General features: G+C 39.5%; 1 protein-coding gene across 1 annotated transcript in view; it reads right to left on the bottom strand.

Annotated features, from left to right (window-relative positions):
• The window catches only part of NOL10 (nucleolar protein 10), an 84,467-nt gene that overhangs the window by 58,763 nt on the left and 6,465 nt on the right, over positions 1-19,239 (bottom strand). The window contains exons 4-12 of the mRNA XM_055327382.1: positions 18,257-18,334; positions 17,044-17,081; positions 15,824-15,960; positions 14,863-14,928; positions 12,989-13,049; positions 10,540-10,625; positions 7,736-7,814; positions 5,927-6,076; positions 3,163-3,229 (exon numbers count right to left, since the gene is read on the bottom strand). Of these exons, the coding sequence (XP_055183357.1) occupies positions 3,163-3,229; positions 5,927-6,076; positions 7,736-7,814; positions 10,540-10,625; positions 12,989-13,049; positions 14,863-14,928; positions 15,824-15,960; positions 17,044-17,081; positions 18,257-18,334 (762 nt within the window). The remainder of the gene's footprint in view (positions 1-3,162; positions 3,230-5,926; positions 6,077-7,735; positions 7,815-10,539; positions 10,626-12,988; positions 13,050-14,862; positions 14,929-15,823; positions 15,961-17,043; positions 17,082-18,256; positions 18,335-19,239) is intronic.

The following is a 19,239-nucleotide window of genomic DNA, read 5'->3' on the forward strand; positions in this document are numbered from 1 at the left end:
GCCACACTGCCCCTCACTGGCCCTAGAGGGCTATGGGATGGGGTCTGACATGGAGAACCCACCATTTCTCTTGTCCAGAATACTTAACCTAAAGTCCACCACAGTTAGGCCGAACTTCTATTTGGGAAAAAATAATACAGACTGGAGGCACAAGGTAAACGACATTATGAAAACCAACCACACAGACCCAGGGTGAGGGGCATTTTCTGAGACTACTGACTGATCCTGGAAAAGTCAACATCATGGAGAAGGCAAAAACAAACAAACAAACAAACAAAAAAGCCCATGGGGGATGTGGGGGGGGGGGCACGCTATTATGGTTGAAAGAAACTAAACATGGCCAAACATCGATGTAACACACAACTGACTACAGCCTGGTTCCAAACAATGGGCTACGAAAGGCATATGGGGGACAATGGGGAATGTGAGAATGGACAGGATATAATGCTGGGGAACCAGAATTATCAGATGGGATCGGACTCCTAGAGGAACGTCCCTACTCCAACAAGATTAATGCTGCTTGCCCCTGCCCGACTTCAACACCTTGCATCTTGGCAGCATCCTACCCTGGGAAAGATCCCTGCGTCTGGCCGGTACCGCAAGACAGAAATATTATGCAAGGCACACACGTGATTTCACGTTTTCTGGTAGACACATTTAAACAAAAAATGTTTTTAAAACAGGGAAAATGATTTTAATATGTCCAAAATCTTTTCACATGAAAAATTAAAGAGAGCGTGTGTGTGCGCATGTGCATGCAAGCAGGGGGAGGGGCAGAGGGCGAGGGAGAGAGAGAATTCTCAGCAAGGTCCACACCCAGCATCAAGCTGGATACAGGGCTCGATTTCATGACCCTGAGATCATGATGTGAGCCGAAATCAAGAGTCAGAGGCTTAACCAACTGAGTGCCCACGCTCCTCTATTTCACATTATTTTTTATCTGTATAACGTCTTTGAAACCTGTTATTTTACACATAAAGCACACCTCTGTTCAATGAGTCGCCCTGCCAGTGTTGAAGGATCGTTAAGTGGTGATGCAGCCTCCTGCTCCCAGCACCAGCTGCCCCCTTCAAACTCTCCCCTCAATCCGGCAAAACCTGCTCACCACCGTTGTTCCGACGTCACTTTCACCTGGTCTTACTCATCTTCTTGTCTAAGACCACCTCTCAGACTGTCTACTCTCTCTAACTCGGACTCCACCATCCTCACTGCAGTTTATTCCTCAACCCATCAGAATCTGACTTCACCCCGACTTCTGCTATGAAATCATAAATAAATAGTTGATTACAAAACTGCAGCTTCTCAGCTCTCCAGGGAGAGCAGCATGGAACTAGAAAGGGCAAGGGCTCCAGAATCAGGAAAGACTGGCTCTAGCTGAGGCCCTGCCACACACCAGCGGGGCGACCAATTCTGGCCCGATTACCCAACCATCCTCCCCTCCTAAGATGCAAAACAAACAGGAAAAAAGAAACAACTGTGTGCAACGACACAGGGTTCTGAACAGATGAATGATGCATGGGTATTGCCGAGCCTGGTAGCACAGGAGTGCTGAGAACTCGCTTTTCCTCCTACCTCAACTTTGACCATCCTCAGACCTGCCCAGCAGCGCTCACCCGATCGTCCATGCCTTACCCAATCGCCTACTTCAAATTCGGTCCCTTCTCTGGCCTCTGTCTGTTCCTGTGAAGTTTCTCAGCTGCGTCTTCCTTCTCCCCACACCCTCTCTAAATGGATTCAGGTCCTGACCTCTACACTTTCCTGCAGTGATCTCACATACTCTAACTTCTTCTGAAATCAGCTCTACTTATATGTCTCCAAACTTCGTAACCACAGACCTGCTTCTCTCGAGACCACACTTTCTACCGGCCACTAGACCTGGCTCCCACCACAAGGCTATGGGTCCAGCGAGAGCCTCCTGAGTATTTGGCAAACACATTACAAACACATGCTTCTGGGCCCTCCTTGGGACACTCCAGTCAGTCCATCGGGGACTGGGCCCAGAGATGTGTAGTTTTTAAAAAGGTTCCCAATATGATACTGACAAGCAGCAGGTGTGAGACCCTCTGCCAGACACTGTCACTAACCTACCGCCTCTTGATATTTGAATGTTTAAAAAAGAAAACAATCTGTCTAAACTGGCTTGGTCTCTTGTGTTCTCCTTAGCTCAGAATATCCCCTCCTACTCTTTTTAGTTCTACACCAATCTATCCTTTACACGATGGACAGAACCATCTTCTGAAACCATGGTCTTAACAGGTCCTGACTACAGACTGAGCCCAAACCATTCAGCACATCACTCCTGGACCTCTGCCACCTTCATTCCTGGGAGAGCCACTAGGGCTCCCGCATAAAGGCTCCACCCCTTTCCCAACCAAGCCCCATGAATGATACCCTATAGTACCTGCTGTACCCTCTCCCTCTTGCCCTTCCTACATTGCTCCCTCACGCCCTTCCTACACTGCTCCCTCACGTGGAACGTCCCATCTCCCCACCCCACCTACCAAATATATGCAAACCAACATCTCCTCTGCAATCTCCCCAGTTGCTATGGCTGAAACCCCTCACTCTAACATGCTATCAAAGTGCTGTTTGTACATCACAGAATTTTTCCTACTTTGCTTTGTATCCCTCCATCAAAATGATCTGTGAACACCTGTCCTTAGAATACAACACTGCTTGAGAGTGGGGACTGTTCTTTACTTTTGTAACCCAAAATTCTTCAATGATTTGTCTCGAAGGTATCATAAGTCTTGAAATCCATGATGCATGCTGAACAGCATAAAACACAGAAGACACCAAAACCCACAACTGCGGAAGCCCTGTGGATTATCAGGCAATCCCAGCCTTCTCCAAATCCCTGACCTCAATTTCCACACACCATTACTAATCACATAAAAGAGTGAAGAGCACACTAAAATAGCATCTCACCTGCCACCTGCCTATATATTGTTAGTTTCTACTAATAGCTAGGCCAGCTAAGGACTGAGTCACCAAGTGCCATTTTCTGAATCATTCACACCACTTCCTGCTCTTGATTCTTCCAGTAAATATAATATCCAAGAATTGTCCTAACCAAGCCAAACCCTGTCTGAAGAAATGAAATCAATTTAAAACCCTATAACACATAGCCTAGATTTATCCCACTGAATGGCTACTGCATACCTGAGTTGGGGTAGAGGCAGACATCATTAATGTCATGTTCTGGCTCCAAGGAAGTAAATATTTTTCCCTAGAAGAATAAGCAAAAAGGAATTATTAAAACAGTTAAAGGAAGACAACTTTTAGCAATGTTGAGTAAAAAAAATAAACCAGAGATCTAACCTAACCACAAACTACTATGTAAAAAAATAACATTACCTAGTTGAAAGCACAGAATTTAAGTCTCAAAAATAGTAGGGAATTCATTTTATCAACTTATGAAATGCGTTCACTTTAGAGATGGAGAAGTTGAGGCCTGGGGGGGGAAGGTGATTTATCCAAGGAAATACAGTTTCACAGATAATGTCCATACACCAGCAGCGGTTACATAAAGTTTAAGCTATGGTTGTGCATCAACTTAGAGAGATACTTCTCATCTGGAAGACAGGGCTCAGTTAAGCTTGTACTCAGAGAAAGCAAAGAATGGGAGATGGTCAGCAGGGTCAGAGGAGAGCATATCTGCAACACCTGGATCACAAAGCTCTGAGGAGGATCGAGTAAGACATGGGCAGAAAATAACCTACAAAATGTGATCCTATAAACATGTAACGTGTTAGTTATGCAGGAAAGGCTTAGACTTTTATATTCAATATGGGGGCAGGGGGAGAAATGTGTTATATTTTAAAAAATTAAGAGAAGGACAGTAAAAGAAACCAGAGGCAAAAGATAAGAAGATGGGAAAGGGAAAAAGGTGATGAGAAAGGTAAATAAGGAAAACGAGTGAAGCAAAACCAAGCAATCTGGGTGTTGGTCAAGAGGGCGTATTTAGTCATAACAACACCAAAAGAAAATGCATTGCAGCAACCGCAGTGGAATAATTTCAAGAACTGATGTTGAAAATGTCTGCTAGCTCTTGCATTTATTAATGTATCATCAGAGGCTCCCATGAGAAGGAGTGGGGGTTTAGTTATAGCATGGGGAAGATACCCACTGCACACGCAGTGAGAAGCTGCAGCCAAATTCTAATTCAAGACATGATGACAAAGGCCAATACTCTGGGAGTTAACCAAAAGAAAATTAAAAACAAAAGTTATGGTCCCGGGAGCCGGGGACCCTGGGATGTAGTTGAAGTACGATGGGACGGCAGCAGCACTTCTGACCTGGACATGTGCAGCTCTGGCAATTACTGCTGAGGCTGCTGGACTTTCCACCCCCTTCACCTCAAAAATGAATTAAAAAAAAAAAAAAAAAGAAGAAGTAACACTTTTTACTAAAGACACTGAAGTTTGTAATTAATTAAATACAAAGAATTCTTTTTTTTTTAAGATTTTATTTATTCATGAGAGACACAGAGAGACAGAGACAGAGAGAGAGAGAGAGAGAGAGAGAGAGGCAGAGACACAGGCAGAGGGAGAAGCAGGCTCCATGCAGGGAGCCGGATGTCGGACTCACTTCCAGGACTCCAAGATAATGCCCTGGGCCAAAGGCAGGCGCTAAACCGCTGAGCCACCCAGGGATCCCCAAATACAAAGAACTCTTAAAAGCCATTGCTATATTGAGATGTCTGAGTGGCTTAGTCGGTTGAGCATCCAACTCTTGATTTTGCTTTAGGTCACGATCTCAGGGTCCTGGGATTGAGCCCTGTGTTGGCTCTGCACTCAGCGGGGAGTCTGCTTGAGCTTCTCTCTCCCTCTGCCCCTCACCCCACTTGTGCTCTTTCTCCCTCTAAACAAATAAAATCTTAAAAAAAAATATGCTATACTGAATTTTTTCCCATTTTATTAACAAACTGATCTTTCTCTACTCTCAAAGAAAATTTTAAAGATTTTATTTATTTACTCATGAGAGACACAGAGAGAGGCAGAGACACAGGCAGAGGGAGAAGCAGGCTCCCCGTAGGGAGCCTGACATGGGACCTGATCCCCAGACCCTGGATCAGGCCCTGAGGGGAAGGCAGACACCCAACCGCTGAGCCACCCAGGTGTCCCAACTCTCAAAATATTTAAAGTTTTAAAACAAAAAATGAAAAGCATAAGGCTGGTGAAAACCAGAAATGTAGGCTTGTTACTTTTACATTTTAAATGACACTTGGAAATGAGAAGAAAGAACATCAAATATTCTTTTTTTTTTTTTTTTTTTAAAGAAGGAGAGAACACACAAGCAGGGAGAGGCAGAAGGAGAGAGACAATCTCAAGCAGACTCCCCACCAAGCACAGTGCCCACTGCAGGGCTCAATCTTACAATTCTGAGATTGTGACTTGAGCCGAAATCAAGAGTCAGAGCTTAACCAACTGAGCCACTCAGGTGTCCCCACATCAAATATTCTTAATAATGTTTTTAAGAAAAACACTTTAAGAAATTATTGAAAAGGGGTCATTTCCAGAAGGCAATTATTTGAGATGCGTTTTAAAAGGTATGAAATTGAGATACATAATAACGTTGACATGGAAAGATAATTAGTAGCTCATAAAAACTTTCCCAAGCTGTGAAAGAGCCTCAGGATCTAGGAGGTTCTCATGGAGCGATGTTTTTAAAAAGGGATTTACTCTCTACCTAACTGAACATGCAGAAAGGCATGCCAGTTCTAGCAAACCAGGACAACTTCTCAGCAGTAAGAAAGCAGTCTTCACTACTTTATTTATGTATGAATATTATCTCTGCTAAAGTAACTGACTCCCAACTAAACTCTCACATGAGTACTTAGCATCTCTTTCTCAAAAGCCCACATAACTCAAAAAGACAACAGAAAGAAAAGAAATATTAGGAAAATATCCTAATAAGTACATACTGAGTTCTTATTCCACATTTTGATGATGCGCGAATCTGCAGACAAAATCAAATCTAATGAATCCTGGAAATGAACTGACTTAATGGGCAGCCCATACTGGTGATCCTTAACCAACAGTGGCTTATCCGATCGAAGGTCATATAATAAAACCTAAGAGAAAGAAAACAAATGATTTGTTTAAACAAATTGTATCTTAAAAATAACTTTGAATAATAAATAAATAAATAAACAAACAACTTTGAAAACTTAGAATAATGGCTGCCATTTGTTTTACTGCCTTTTTATGAGTATAATGAACACCTTACTCAGGGCACAATGATTCTAAAAGTCTGACAACAAAAACATTCTAGAAAAATCTATTAAATCACCCTTAGAGTAACACAGTTTTATGAATTTCACCAGAGAATAATTTTTGGGCACACTAAGATTGAGAATGACTGGGCTATGCTAAGAAAGGAACAGAAAGAAAAATTTGTAAGAGTCTGTGTCATTTGTGAACTAAAACAAATATATATACCGAGGACCTACATGTACCACGCACTGTCAGAGTTGCTGACAGAAATAAGAAAAAAAGGCGTGAAAAAAAAAAACAGAAAAAAAAAGAAAAAGAAAAAAAAACGAAAAAAAGGCGTGCTGAACATAATCACAGCAGGTCTGAGCAGACAGTGGTGGCAAAGCTATGACTGTTGTGGGGGGAGGTGGGGAGGACCAGAGGGCTGCAGAAGCCAGACCTCAGCCCCTGGTGACAGATCTTCTGCAGACCATGACAACACAGGCAGTATCTCCACTGGAAGTAGGGTCTTGAATCTGTTTCAGAGGAGAGCAAACCTGCAAGTGTGTGGGCTCTGCCTTGAAGGAAAGAAGGGAAGAAAGAATAGGTCACAGTGGCTACTCAACCCATACTTGTCAGACGAGCACTGCGAACGTACATTATTGCATGGCATGGGGTCAATGGTGCTCGGTGAAAAAAAGCTTCCTGGGATACATAAATTTTGGAAATACTTGTTAAGCACATTTCTTGTCTAGATGAATTTTCAGAGCTTCAATATGTACGCAAATGCACTGTGATCCTGCAAGAGTAGGAATCTGCTGAAATTCCAAGCTCTGCTGACCCACACACTGGAAAATATTGTTCTAAATCACATTTAGGAGAATGCCTGAGGCATAATAAATAGCTCCATTGTAGCTCCAGCTTAAGAACCTCTCAGATTGGGCAGCCCAGGTGGCTCAGCAGTTTAGCACCGCCTTCAGCCCAGAGCGTGATCCTGGAGTCCCAGGATCACATCCCACATCAGGCCCCCTGCGTGGAGCCTGCTTCTCCCTCTGCCTGTGTCTCTGCCTCTCTCTCTGTGTCTCTCATGAATAAATAAATAAAATCTTATTAAAAAAAAAAAACCTCTCAGATCAACCATGAAGGCCACAATCAAAATTTCTCAAGGTGGGGATGCCTGTGTGGCTCAGCAGTTGAGCATCTGCCTTTAGCTCAGGTTGTGATCCCAGGGTCCTGGGATTGAATCTCACATGGGGACTCCCCACAGGGAGCCTGCTTCTCCCTCTGCCTGTGTCTCTGCCTCTCTCTGTGTGTCTCTCGTGAATAAATAAATAAAATCTTTAAAAAAAAAAAAAAAGATTTTTCTCAAGGTGCTAAAAGAGTATAGCATTCCAGAGTACCCCCTCCACTCTGGTCAAAACAATAATGCTTCATTTTCTGTTGCCAAACAGAACAAATAAAGTGGATGTTTCCCACAATATATACATGCCTCTGAGATACTAACTTAAGTATGAAGTTTCCATCTTAAACATACTTACCTGCCCTGTGGATGTTCCAACTGCCATGGTCAAGGCACCATTAAATTTCAAAGCAGAGATTGTTGGTAAACTGTTTATTCTGAAAGGCAAAATATTTGTGTTCCATATATTATGGCCAAACCTTTCAAGTAACAAATGCATTAATCTTTAATTCTAATGGAGAAAATCCTATTTCTAGCGTAATATTTAAAAGGTACTTATAGGGACGCCTGGGTGGCTCAGCGGTTGAGCATCTGCTTTTGGCTCAGGGCATGATTCCAGACCTGGGGATCAAGTCCCACATCAGGCTCCCCACGAGGAACCTACTTCTCCCTCTGCCTATGTCTCTGCCTCTCTCTGTCTCACGAGTAAATAAAATCTTAAAAAAAAAAAAGATTCTACTCCTCTGCCTCTCCCCCCACACACATTCTCTCTCTCTCTCTCCCTCTCTGTAAAATAAACAAATCTTTAAAATAAAAATAATAATAATAAAAAGGTACTTATATCCAGACTTTCTTAATCAAAATAAAAAATAAGCTTTAGGGGATCCCTGGGTGGCGCGGCGGTTTGGCGCCTGCCTTTGGCCCAGGGCGTGATCCTGGAGACCCGGGATCGAATCCCACGCCAGGCTCCCGGTGCATGGAGCCTGCTTCTCCCTCTGCCTGTGTCTCTCTCTGCTCTCTCTCTCTCTCTCTCTCTCTCTCTGTCGACTATCATAAATAAATAAAAAAAAAATTTAAAAAAATAATAAGCTTTATATGTAAATGTAATCTGCCTTTAAATATCTGTAGATTAGCTTCTTCCAAACTGTAAAAAATACTGTCAAAGTATCTACAAGCAAAAATAAAAATTTATAAAACTATAAAACCACCTGAAAAAGATCAGTATGACAATATCTTCCCTTTGATTAAGCCAGGATAAGGTATTTACATAAACATCTCTTCTTTGGGGGCACCTAGGTGGCTCAGTCAGTTAAGCATCTACCTTTAGCTCATGCCAGAGTCCTGGGACTGAGTACTGCGTTGGGCTCCCTGCTCAGCAGAGAGCCTGCTTCTCCTTCCCTCTCTGCCCCTCTATCCTTGCTCATGTTCTCTCTTAAATAAATATCTTTGAAAAATAATAAACAAGCAAATAAAATAACTGTCATCATAGCTAAAAACACTCAACTCACAAGAACAAAAGTGGTCATAGGAAGTGTTTGTAAATCAATATTTTATGTAAAGAAAAAAACAATACTCCCATATTTCTAAAGACCACAGTAAAGATTATCTTTTCACATCCCTTCCTTAAATTTTCTATAATGTTACTTCTATTACAGTCATAAAAATTACAGTAAAAATAAGTGTTAAGACACAATACATAGAACTCCTGCTGGCCTGTTTTCTCAGGCTTCTATGAGAATCATTTCTCTATTGGTTTCTTCTATTGACAAACATAGAGCTTTATAATAATTTGGTAATCTGTACATTAATGTTTTGAGATTGTGTATGTATATGGTATTTCACAATAGAAATGTCTAATTCTAAAAACAAACGAATGTAGAATAAGTAAATTTTCCACTTTAAGATTGTCTACTATCTATACTCCATACCATGATTAAGGAAATTGTTCATTAGTATTACTTTAGTATTACTCATTAATAAGGAAAAAAATTCCCTACACTCCCTTTATTTTTTTTATTTAATTTACATTCAATTAGTTAACGTACAGTGTATTACCAGTTTCAGAGATAGTCAGTGATTCATCAGTTGTATATAACACCCAGCGCTCATTACATCATGTGCCCTCCGTAATGCCTGTCACCCAATTACCCAACCCCCCACTACCTACACTCCCTTTAAATGTCATAATTAAAAGATGAAAAAAATTAAATCTTTACTTATCATATAGGGAAAAATGTATACATTAGAAAAAGACGTCTTGCCAATTAAGCAATTTGTACCTTTTCTCTAAGTCAAGAATGCTTTAAATAAGCTAATTTTTCAAAAGAAAGAACTACATAAATTCTTTTCTCCCCCAGAAAAATGCAAATGACACAAATATCAGAAATAATTTAGAGGGTTCACATTTTCTCTGCAGCCCACCCATCAAACACTCTACCTCCCACACAACACAACTACAGGTATATGTCTGGCCAACCGAAATGATGAGTAAAGTCACAATACTACAAATATGAAGATCCCAGAGAAAAGATGTTTCTGAAATGATTACAACAAATAATCCCAAATCGTGAATCTGACCAAGAAAGTGTAAGATTGCATATGTATTAATATGAGCACAGAAAAATGTCTGAAAACATATGTACCAAACAGTGCAACAGTAACCACTCTGGTGAGTGGAGGGAAGACAGAGGCCTATACATCTTACTAAAATTCAGGGAGGCAGAAGTTTTCATCCCCCAAGTGTGTGTTACTTTTCTGATTGTTTTACAGTAGGAATTGGCAAACAAGAACAAGAAGATATCTGAAACACTTGCCTTCCTCTACCTTAGAATTCAAAGTACACCTTGTTGCTTATTAACTGCAGTGGTGAACACATGGTTCTATCACTAGATCCTACAGAATTGGAACTACACATTCCTGCAGTGTACCTGTTTAAATAAAATTCAACAGCAACTAACAAAAAAGACATTCTATGTAGCACCTTAGAAAGGAATTCTGTCCGGCTTTCCCACTTATTGAACTTTTCCAGAAAAGGGTTTTTACATAAAACACTCACAAAACTACCACCTCAGATACCTTCAGCAATTAATTTTAATGCAATATTGATACCCGTGTTTAAATCATAAGCAGATGGGTACTTAAACCACGTTCATTTCCACTTACTCTGAATCTGCTGTGACACTACTTAATGCACAGTCTAACAGGCCCACTCTACCGCGAGTTCTTGGGTCCCAGCACTCTACTCGACCCTAAAAAAAAAAAAACAAAACGTGGTAATTTTACAAAATAGCTGCTGCCAGAAAATTCTTAGACAAATACTGAAAAAGGCTTTACTAACATTGATTATCTCATGGGGCTAAGAATTTAATTTTTTTCTTCCACCCTTTTTGGTACTGTCAAATATTTTACATTGAGCTGAATTTGTTTTTAAAAGGAAAAAAAAAATTGGTTAAGAAAATCCAAAATGCAATGTCTGATCCCTGACTGGACCTTGGTTTGGGTGGTAGAGTGGAGCAGGAGCTGTGAAAGACATTGTGTTAAAACTGAAAATATTTAAATATTTACTATATCAATGTTAAGTATTTAATACATAATTTTATTGTATCAATGCTAAATTTCTTAGGGATAACAGTACTATGATTTTATACAAGAAAGTCCTTGCTTTTAAGAAAAACATTCAGAAGTATTTAGGGCTAAAATGTCACAATGTCTGCAATTTGCTTTCAAATGGTACAAAAAACATTTTATATATACACTCATATTTTTGTGGAAAAGAAAGCAAATGTGCAAAATGTATGTAATGAGTGAACTGTGTTTTCAATTTCTCAGAAAGTGCGGTTTTCTTTTTTCTTTTTTTGAAAGTGCAGTCTTCAACTTTTCAGAATTTTTAAAAAATACATAGCTGGGGAAAAATAAAGCAAAAAATGAAAAAACAATAACAAAAAAAGAACTGCAAGCAATAGAGCAAGAGAGTGACTGGCACAATCCATTTAAGAAGAACACTATGCTGAGGCGCCTGGGTGGCGTAGTTGGTTAGCCTCTGGCTCAGGTCATGATACCAGGGTCCTGGGATCGAGCCCCTTATCAGCTCCCTGCTGAGCAGGGAGTCTGCCCGCACCCCCTCTTTCTCTCTCTCTCCCCCTCTGTCCCTCCTCCCTGCTCATTCTCTCTTAAATAAATAAAATCTTAAAAAACAAAGAATACTATAATACTATGCAATCACTAAAAGAAAAATGCATAAAAATAATTTGAGTAGAGACCTAAATTTCATCCATCTGGGATTGGTTTAATCAACTATAGTACCTTTAAAAAATGGAATCCTATCCATCAGTTTAAAAAATTTAATTTAGGAATGCCTGGGTGGCTCAGTGGTTTAGCACCTGCCTTTGGCCCAGGACATACTCCTGGAATCTCAGGATCAAGTCCCACATCAGGCTCCCTGCATGGAGCCTGTTTCTGTCTCTGCCTCTCTGTCTCTCTCATGAATAAATAATATCTTTAAAAAATAAAATAAAATTTAAAATTAATTTAGCATTATAAGTACAGATGTATAAAGATGTATATTATATACTATCATGTTTAAAAAAAAGCAAGTCAAGAAATATAATTTTACTTTTGTAAAAAGCTTTAAAAAATATATGACTAACATACACATATTTGCATATACCTAGGAAAAAAACATTAAAGAATTAACTCCAGGCTGTAGGATTTGATGACTGGAAGGCACAAGAGAACACTTTTTCAATAATACATTTCTCACTTTTTTTTTTAAACTTTGAGTACTTATTTTAATTAAAAACTGCAAATCTGGGGATCCCTGGGTAGCTTAGCAGTTTAGCACCTGCCTTTGGGCCAGGGCGTGATCCTGGAGTCCTGGGATCGAGTCCCGCGTCAGGCTCCCGAAATGGAGCCTGCTTCCTCCCTCTGCCTCTCTCTCTCTCTCTCTATCATGAATAAATAAAATCTTTAAAAAAGAAACAAAAAACTGCAAATCTAGGAATATTCTCAACAAGTACGAAGAACACAGACTCCAAAGTACTACAGTTTAAAAGGGAAGTGGTGTGTATTTACTGAATCCTACTCTCCAGGATGTACAGATCATGATCTTGTATGCCTTTATAGCCGACAATGTTTCCACACAGGGTGTTCGGAGTGGCTCTCACCAGCGCCTCTGTAAAGCTGGCAAGCAAGCTATCATTATCTCTATGTCACTGATGAGGAAACAGCCTCAGGGAAAGTAATTCAGTTGTAAAGCCAGGAAGTATCAGAGCTGGGACTGCATGACATATTGCATCCTGCTAGGAACAGGACTGGCTGTAATGCTACCACTGCTCCCCTGAGGCTGGCAATGCTCATCTAGCTCCTGATGATCAATGTCAGAGATGATCCATGTCAAAGTGTGCCAGAGCAGACACACCAAGGGCCAATCTGCGGCAAAAGAAGGGCCCTGTCTGGGTGTGCAGCGTTACCAATGTCCCTGCAAAAAGTAAACCAGTAGCCTGCTGCTCCTTTAGCACTCTGATTTTAGAACAAGCCACTCCATCTTCAAGTAAAACTCCACTCATTATCAAATGCAAAACAAGTTAAAAAAATAAATGCCACGTTTGCTTACCTCTATCGTTCCCGTGGCAAACAAGCCATGCACTGAGTTGATGTCACACACATTATTCTCCCTGAAACAGTAAAGCAGGAAGGGAGAAAGTATTATTATATTTATTTTAGGTGGGAGAGATACTCCATGAACTTTCTAAATAGTCAACTCAATCCTGTGGAGAAAGAAGACAGGTAGGTTCTTCCTTATTCATCTGCGTACAAAAAATCCCAGAAAAGAAAGAATTCCCCAGAATGACACTCAACCCTCAATCTGCCAGGGGATGAGACGATGAAGGGATTCCTTCTGAAATACTATCCTACCACCTTGACAATAAAGGTTCATTCTATGTTCTCAGTATACCTTCTCCCCATGGCAGAAAGAACACAGGCTATCACTAAGATAGTGAGTCCTGAGACCGGACTAGCTTGAGTTGGGTGTACTAATCCAAGCCTCATTTTCTTTCTTTCTTTTTTTTTTTTAATAACATTTTACCCATTTCTAAAGTTTGTTTGTTTGTTTATTTATTTATGATAGACATAGAGAGGAGAGAGAGAGGCAGAGACACAGGAGGAGGGAGAAGCAGGCTTCATGCCGGGAGCCTGACGTGGGACTCGATCCCAGGACTCCAGGATCGTGCCCTGGGCCAAAGGCAGGTGCCAAACCGCTGAGCCACCCAGGGATCCCTAAGCCTCATTTTCTATAAAATGGATACTTCACTAAATGAAAAAATGATAAAATGTTCAGCATGGCATCCGAACTCACAAGATACTCAATAAATAATAGCTATTACCAACAGGAAAGTATCCAGCCATAAAGCATTTATTATTCAACAATGCATCATGAAGTTACTCTAGTTTTTTTTTAAAAGAAAATAAGAGCATTTCAAGCCATATGAAAAGAAATACTGAAGAGTTTATCTGGTCTTTATCACTACACGTTCTTCCAATCTTTAAAAACCCTTTCAAAGCAATAAGGAAAATCCAAGGACACCTGGGTGGCTCAGCAGTTAAGTGTCTGCCTTTGGCTCAGGGCATGATCCCCGGGATTCTGGGATCGAGTCCCATGTCAGGCTCCCTGCATGAAGCCTGCTTCTCCCTCTGCCTGTGTCTCTGCCTCTATGTCTCTCATGAATAAATAAATTAAAATATTTAAAAAAATAAGGAAAATCCAAAAAGTGCTTTATACACTTAGATGAAAAGTAACCTAGCTTCCAATCCTTACTAGCTGTGTGACTATGGACTCACGCTCTCTGTGCCTCAGCTGTCCTATCTTTAAAATGGAAATGATGATAGTAAAATTGTTCTAAGTTTAAAATGAGCTAATATGTATAAAATACTGAATATCTGGCACAGAGTAAGCGCTTTCACTGTTACCATTGTCATTATTACTCAGTATTATTATTATGATAAATTAATCCCTAAAGGATTTCTCTCTGAATAAAATAGAAATACAGACTATAATGTGAGGGGGGGGAAGGAAAACTTGAAAAAAAAACCTTAAATGTCTGCCAGCAAAAACATAAAAAATAAAATTTAAAAAGTCATATTGCAAATAATCCAAAATTTCTCCACGAGATATCACAGAACAAAATCATAAATGAAAAGTTAAAGAACACTCCAAAAAATAATAAACTGAACTTTGTAGTTATAAAATTTTCAAGTATATTAAAAAATTAAAATTTTTATTTTATTTTATTTTTAAAATTAAAATTTTAAAGAAATCACCAGGTCTTTCAGTGAATTTTATATTTAAGAAAAAACTCAATGATACTTTTTTAAATAACTAAGTTGCCCCACGCTCCTTTAAATGCAACATGCCATCTGATAACTTGAGCATTTGGCTCCATCTCCTGGCCAAGAGAAATACAGCAGTATTCCAACAACAACACTCACGCAGCATCAGTCTGTAGAGGATTCAAGTACCGTCCTTGTTCTAAGTTTAATCTATAAACTTCAGAGCTGCAAAGTAATGAATTGAATTAAGTTAGAAATCTGGTAAATTGCAATGAACTTCACTTCAAGTAAATATAAATTTTAGAAGTATGTACATATATCTTTTGCTTACAGGGCATTACTTCCCCATGTAAAACTTAAACCAAAATGTATTTTAAACCTAAAAAATAATCACTTTTTGTGAGTTTGTTCATGTACAAAAGAAAATATTATGAATTTATCAGGTGGTAACTCTGGGAAACGAACAAGGGGTAGTGGAAAGGGAGGTGGGCGGGGGTTGGGGTGACTGGATGATGGGCACCGAGGGGGGCACTTGGCGGAATGAGCACTGGGTGTTATGCTAAATGTTGGCAAATTGAACTCCAACAAAAAAATCAAAGGGTTAAAAAAAAAAAGAATTTATCAGGTGGAATGTTATTTACAAATAACACAGAGAATACAAGATCCAAAATGGATCCGTATGTATATAGCAGAAAAGACTTTAAGGAAATACAACTGAATACTTATAAGGATTTCCTCTAGAAGGCATGATGATGGGTGATTTTAATACTTTTTTATATTTTCCAAATTTCTAAAATGGATATGTATTATTTTTATCATCATATAGAAGGTAGCTTTTAAAAATGAGATTTTAAAACATTGTGCAATGGGACTAGGAAATCACCTTCACCACCAATATGACCCTATGAGGTGCCCACATGGCGCTAGGTTCAGAGCACCATGCTAATAAAAGCCAAGGATGTAATTCCCAAATGAGCAGTTACTCTGGAACTATATCCTTCAAGCAACTGAAAGGCAGGGATCATGTCTTATTCCTCTTTGTATCCCTCTTCTTGATTTCAACAACAGAAGCTGGGGGGTGGGGGGTGGGGTGGAGAAAACAAAGGATCGGACCCAATACCTTGCGCCAACAAAGTACAAGTCACAGGATGGATAGTGGTAGGAGAAATCTCTCCCGAACTTTGGTATTCTGGTTTTGTAGTAAAAACCTGATTGTGAATGAAATTCGATGTATCTATCATTATGTAAGAAAACAATCTGAAAATGAAACAAGAACATGAGTTTGCTGAGGTTTCTAGGTAAAGCATTTACTTCATCACCACTAGAACCGATGGAGCTAGATAACTCTGATCCCTCCCACCCTCCCTCTCTGTAACACGTACGTGTGCACACACAACTAACTCTCTATCATGACTAAGAATCAAACCTCTCCCATGCTTTCTTTTTTTTTTTTTTCTCCCATGCTTTCTTATTGCTTTCCTGAACCCAAGATAGTTTTTCTTGCCTCTGACAGAGACTTAAAACAAACGCCCTTCATTTACCTGGCTCCAGCACTTTACAACGTGGAGCACTGCTCAGCAACCTCAAGTAATTCCCTATTTAACTTAACACATTTTAATAATCTCACAATTGCCACTCAGGGAATTATATGTTCCCAAAAACACAATTACTGACCACTATTAGGCAAAAGAATAGACTACATTCCACAGTTTCCAGAACTGAAGACAATACATAAAGCCAGGTCAGCTCAGAAAATTCCATTTTCCTTCACAGTGATATCTGACATCACTAAAAATTTATTTTTATTTTTTAACATACCTTAAATTGAATAAGGTACTCTGACAATTTTATAACTACTGAAAATGACATAAGTTGAAAGATGGACTAATGGCACCAAAAACAGACAAGAAAAAATAGATGAATTTAACTGTGTTTCGAACTGTTCCAAGACCATCTGTTTGCAGGGTTAAAAAAATTAGACATATAATACTATTTTACTGCTCACATATGAAAGCAACTTGGTAAATAATACTAGTTTAAAGGAAATACTTAAAAATCACAAATCTACAATCTAACATGGCCTAAAAAGAGATGGCTGCTACCAATTCTTGACGATGTAGATAAAGTTCCATATGTTATATAGAAAACTTAATTAGACTGGCCAAAGGCCATCACTGTTGTCTTAAAAGATACTTTATGTATCACACCTGTGGTCAAACTAAAAATATATTAATAGAAATTATAGGTTTTATTTTACTACACAGCCATTCCTAACGTAACAATGGGAACATCATAGAAATATCTATCATGACCAGTACTGACCAGCACTATCAAGCATACCTTTGAGTAGTCATCAGACAAAGTTTCAAAAGTGACAACTGAAAAACAGGAAAGAGTAAGAAAAATTACAATTATCAATCCACTTTCATACAAATGCAAATTTGATGCAGATTCTAATTCAACACAAAAATTATATGCAAATACTGGGTTCTCCCCCTTTTTGTCCTTTTATAAAATAATAAAGTTGCCATATTATATTGGCCCTAAAACAAGTGGAAAATTAAAAGCTTTTTAATTTCTCAATACAGATGGATCAGATTTTCTGCAGAACTGAAGCGAATTAAACTCACAAAACAAAATGACTTCTAGACTTTCCCAGTTTTTCTGAGTTCAAAATACAAATAGACATTAAAGAACATTCAAAAATTCTTTAATTATTTACTTAAAAAAGAGAACAGCAGCTTTTTACCCTTTTGTTGTATATCTGCTAAACACATATGAAGAGTGAAAACAGTTGCTATTAGCAGCATGCAGAAGTTCGGCTTGTTTTGAAAAAGAAAAGAGTAAAACCAGTTGGAGAAGACTTAGTCTATTAACTGCTTTTCTCTCAAATGCCTCAAAACCAGGCACCTGACAGAAATCCGTCCACTTTCCCTGCCTTTCTGGTACAGTCACCTTCCCTGCAGAGAGGGCGAAGCCTATGAGTGTGGTGGGCCACCCGTGACTATATTGCATTGGATGGTGAATGGGGAGATTTATAATCACAAGAGCTCTTTAAAATCAGTTTTCTCCTGTTGGTGGCAGAAGGGGAAGTAAGAAAATCAAACCAGGAGAAGGACCCAACAAGTAGGTGCTGGTTTAAAGGTGGAGAAGACCAGGTGACAAGGAATGCAGGCAGCCTCCAGGAGCTGAGAGTGGCCTCAGGCTGACAGCCAGCAGGAAACGGGAACCCCAGCCCCACATGCAAAACAAACCGCATTCTGCCAACACCCGGGAAGCTTTGAAGCAGATTCTCACCCAGAGTTTCTGAGTAAGAGCCAGATGTGCCTGGCTGACAGCTTGGGTCAGCCCTGAAAACAGGACACAGCAGAGCCTAGATGAACTTCACAGAGCAATCAGCTAATAAATGGATGTTTTAAGCTACCACATTCATGGCACTCCATTACACAGCAAAGAAAACTTATACATGGCCCATCTCCATTTTTAAAAAGCAGAAGAGTAGCCACATATAAAAAAGCTATTTTTGTCAACTCAAATTTTATCTCTTACTTACCTTCTGAATCTAAACACCTTTCAAACTTCAAGGATAACTGATAGGTGTCATAACATCGAACCCGAGGTTTATATGTTCCTATAAAAAAAAATTAATGTGATGTAAAACCTAAAGGACATACTTTTCATTGTCAATACCCTGCAGGTGTATTAAGTATACCTACTGTTCTGAGATGAATAGGATTCATTATAACCTCATGAAAGAAAAAGAATCTAAAAGCAGCCCTTTTCAACAACCCAAGAAGAAAATCAGCAGAGGGGGATCCCTGGGTGGCTCAGCAGTTTGGCGCCTGCCTTTGGCCCAGGGTGCGATCCTGGAGTCCCAGGATCGAGTCCCGCGTCGGGCGCCCGGCATGGAACCTGTTTCTCCCTCCTCCTGTATCTCTGCCTCTCTTTCTCTCTATGTCTATCATAAATAAATAAATGAATCTTTAAAAAACAAAAAAATCAGCAGAGAATACAAACAAGCAAGTCACAGAAAATGAAATACAAAAAACTAATAAACTTCACAAACAATCTAACAAAGTAGATTAAAACAATGAAATAGCTATTGTTTATCAGAATGGCAAAGATTAAAAGACAGTTAACATCTGTGTAGATGAGGGTGTTAAAAAAAGAAGTACTCTCACACACTTGGTGATTAGTATAAATTGTTACAACTTCTTTGAAGGACAACCTGGCAAAATCTGTAAAATATGTGATGTTTATATACCTGGAATCCTTATTTCAACTTATACAAATTTGTCCTAGAGAAACATATAGCAAGACATGAAGAGTGTTCACTGCAGCACTGTTTACAAATGGCCCAAAGCTGAAAGGAAGTAAAATGTCCACTGATAGAAAAATCATTAAATAAATGATGGCAAATCATCATACACCTCATAAAGTGGAGGATGAAGACCTGTACTGACAAGGAAAGCTGCCAAAACACACTACCAAGTAAAGGGAGAGGACAGAAGGACCAGGTGAGTGCTGCAGAGTGGT

The sequence above is a fragment of the Nyctereutes procyonoides genome, unplaced genomic scaffold (assembly GCF_905146905.1).
Source record: "Nyctereutes procyonoides isolate TBG_1078 unplaced genomic scaffold, NYPRO_anot_genome, whole genome shotgun sequence".
Lineage (NCBI taxonomy): Eukaryota > Metazoa > Chordata > Mammalia > Carnivora > Canidae > Nyctereutes > Nyctereutes procyonoides.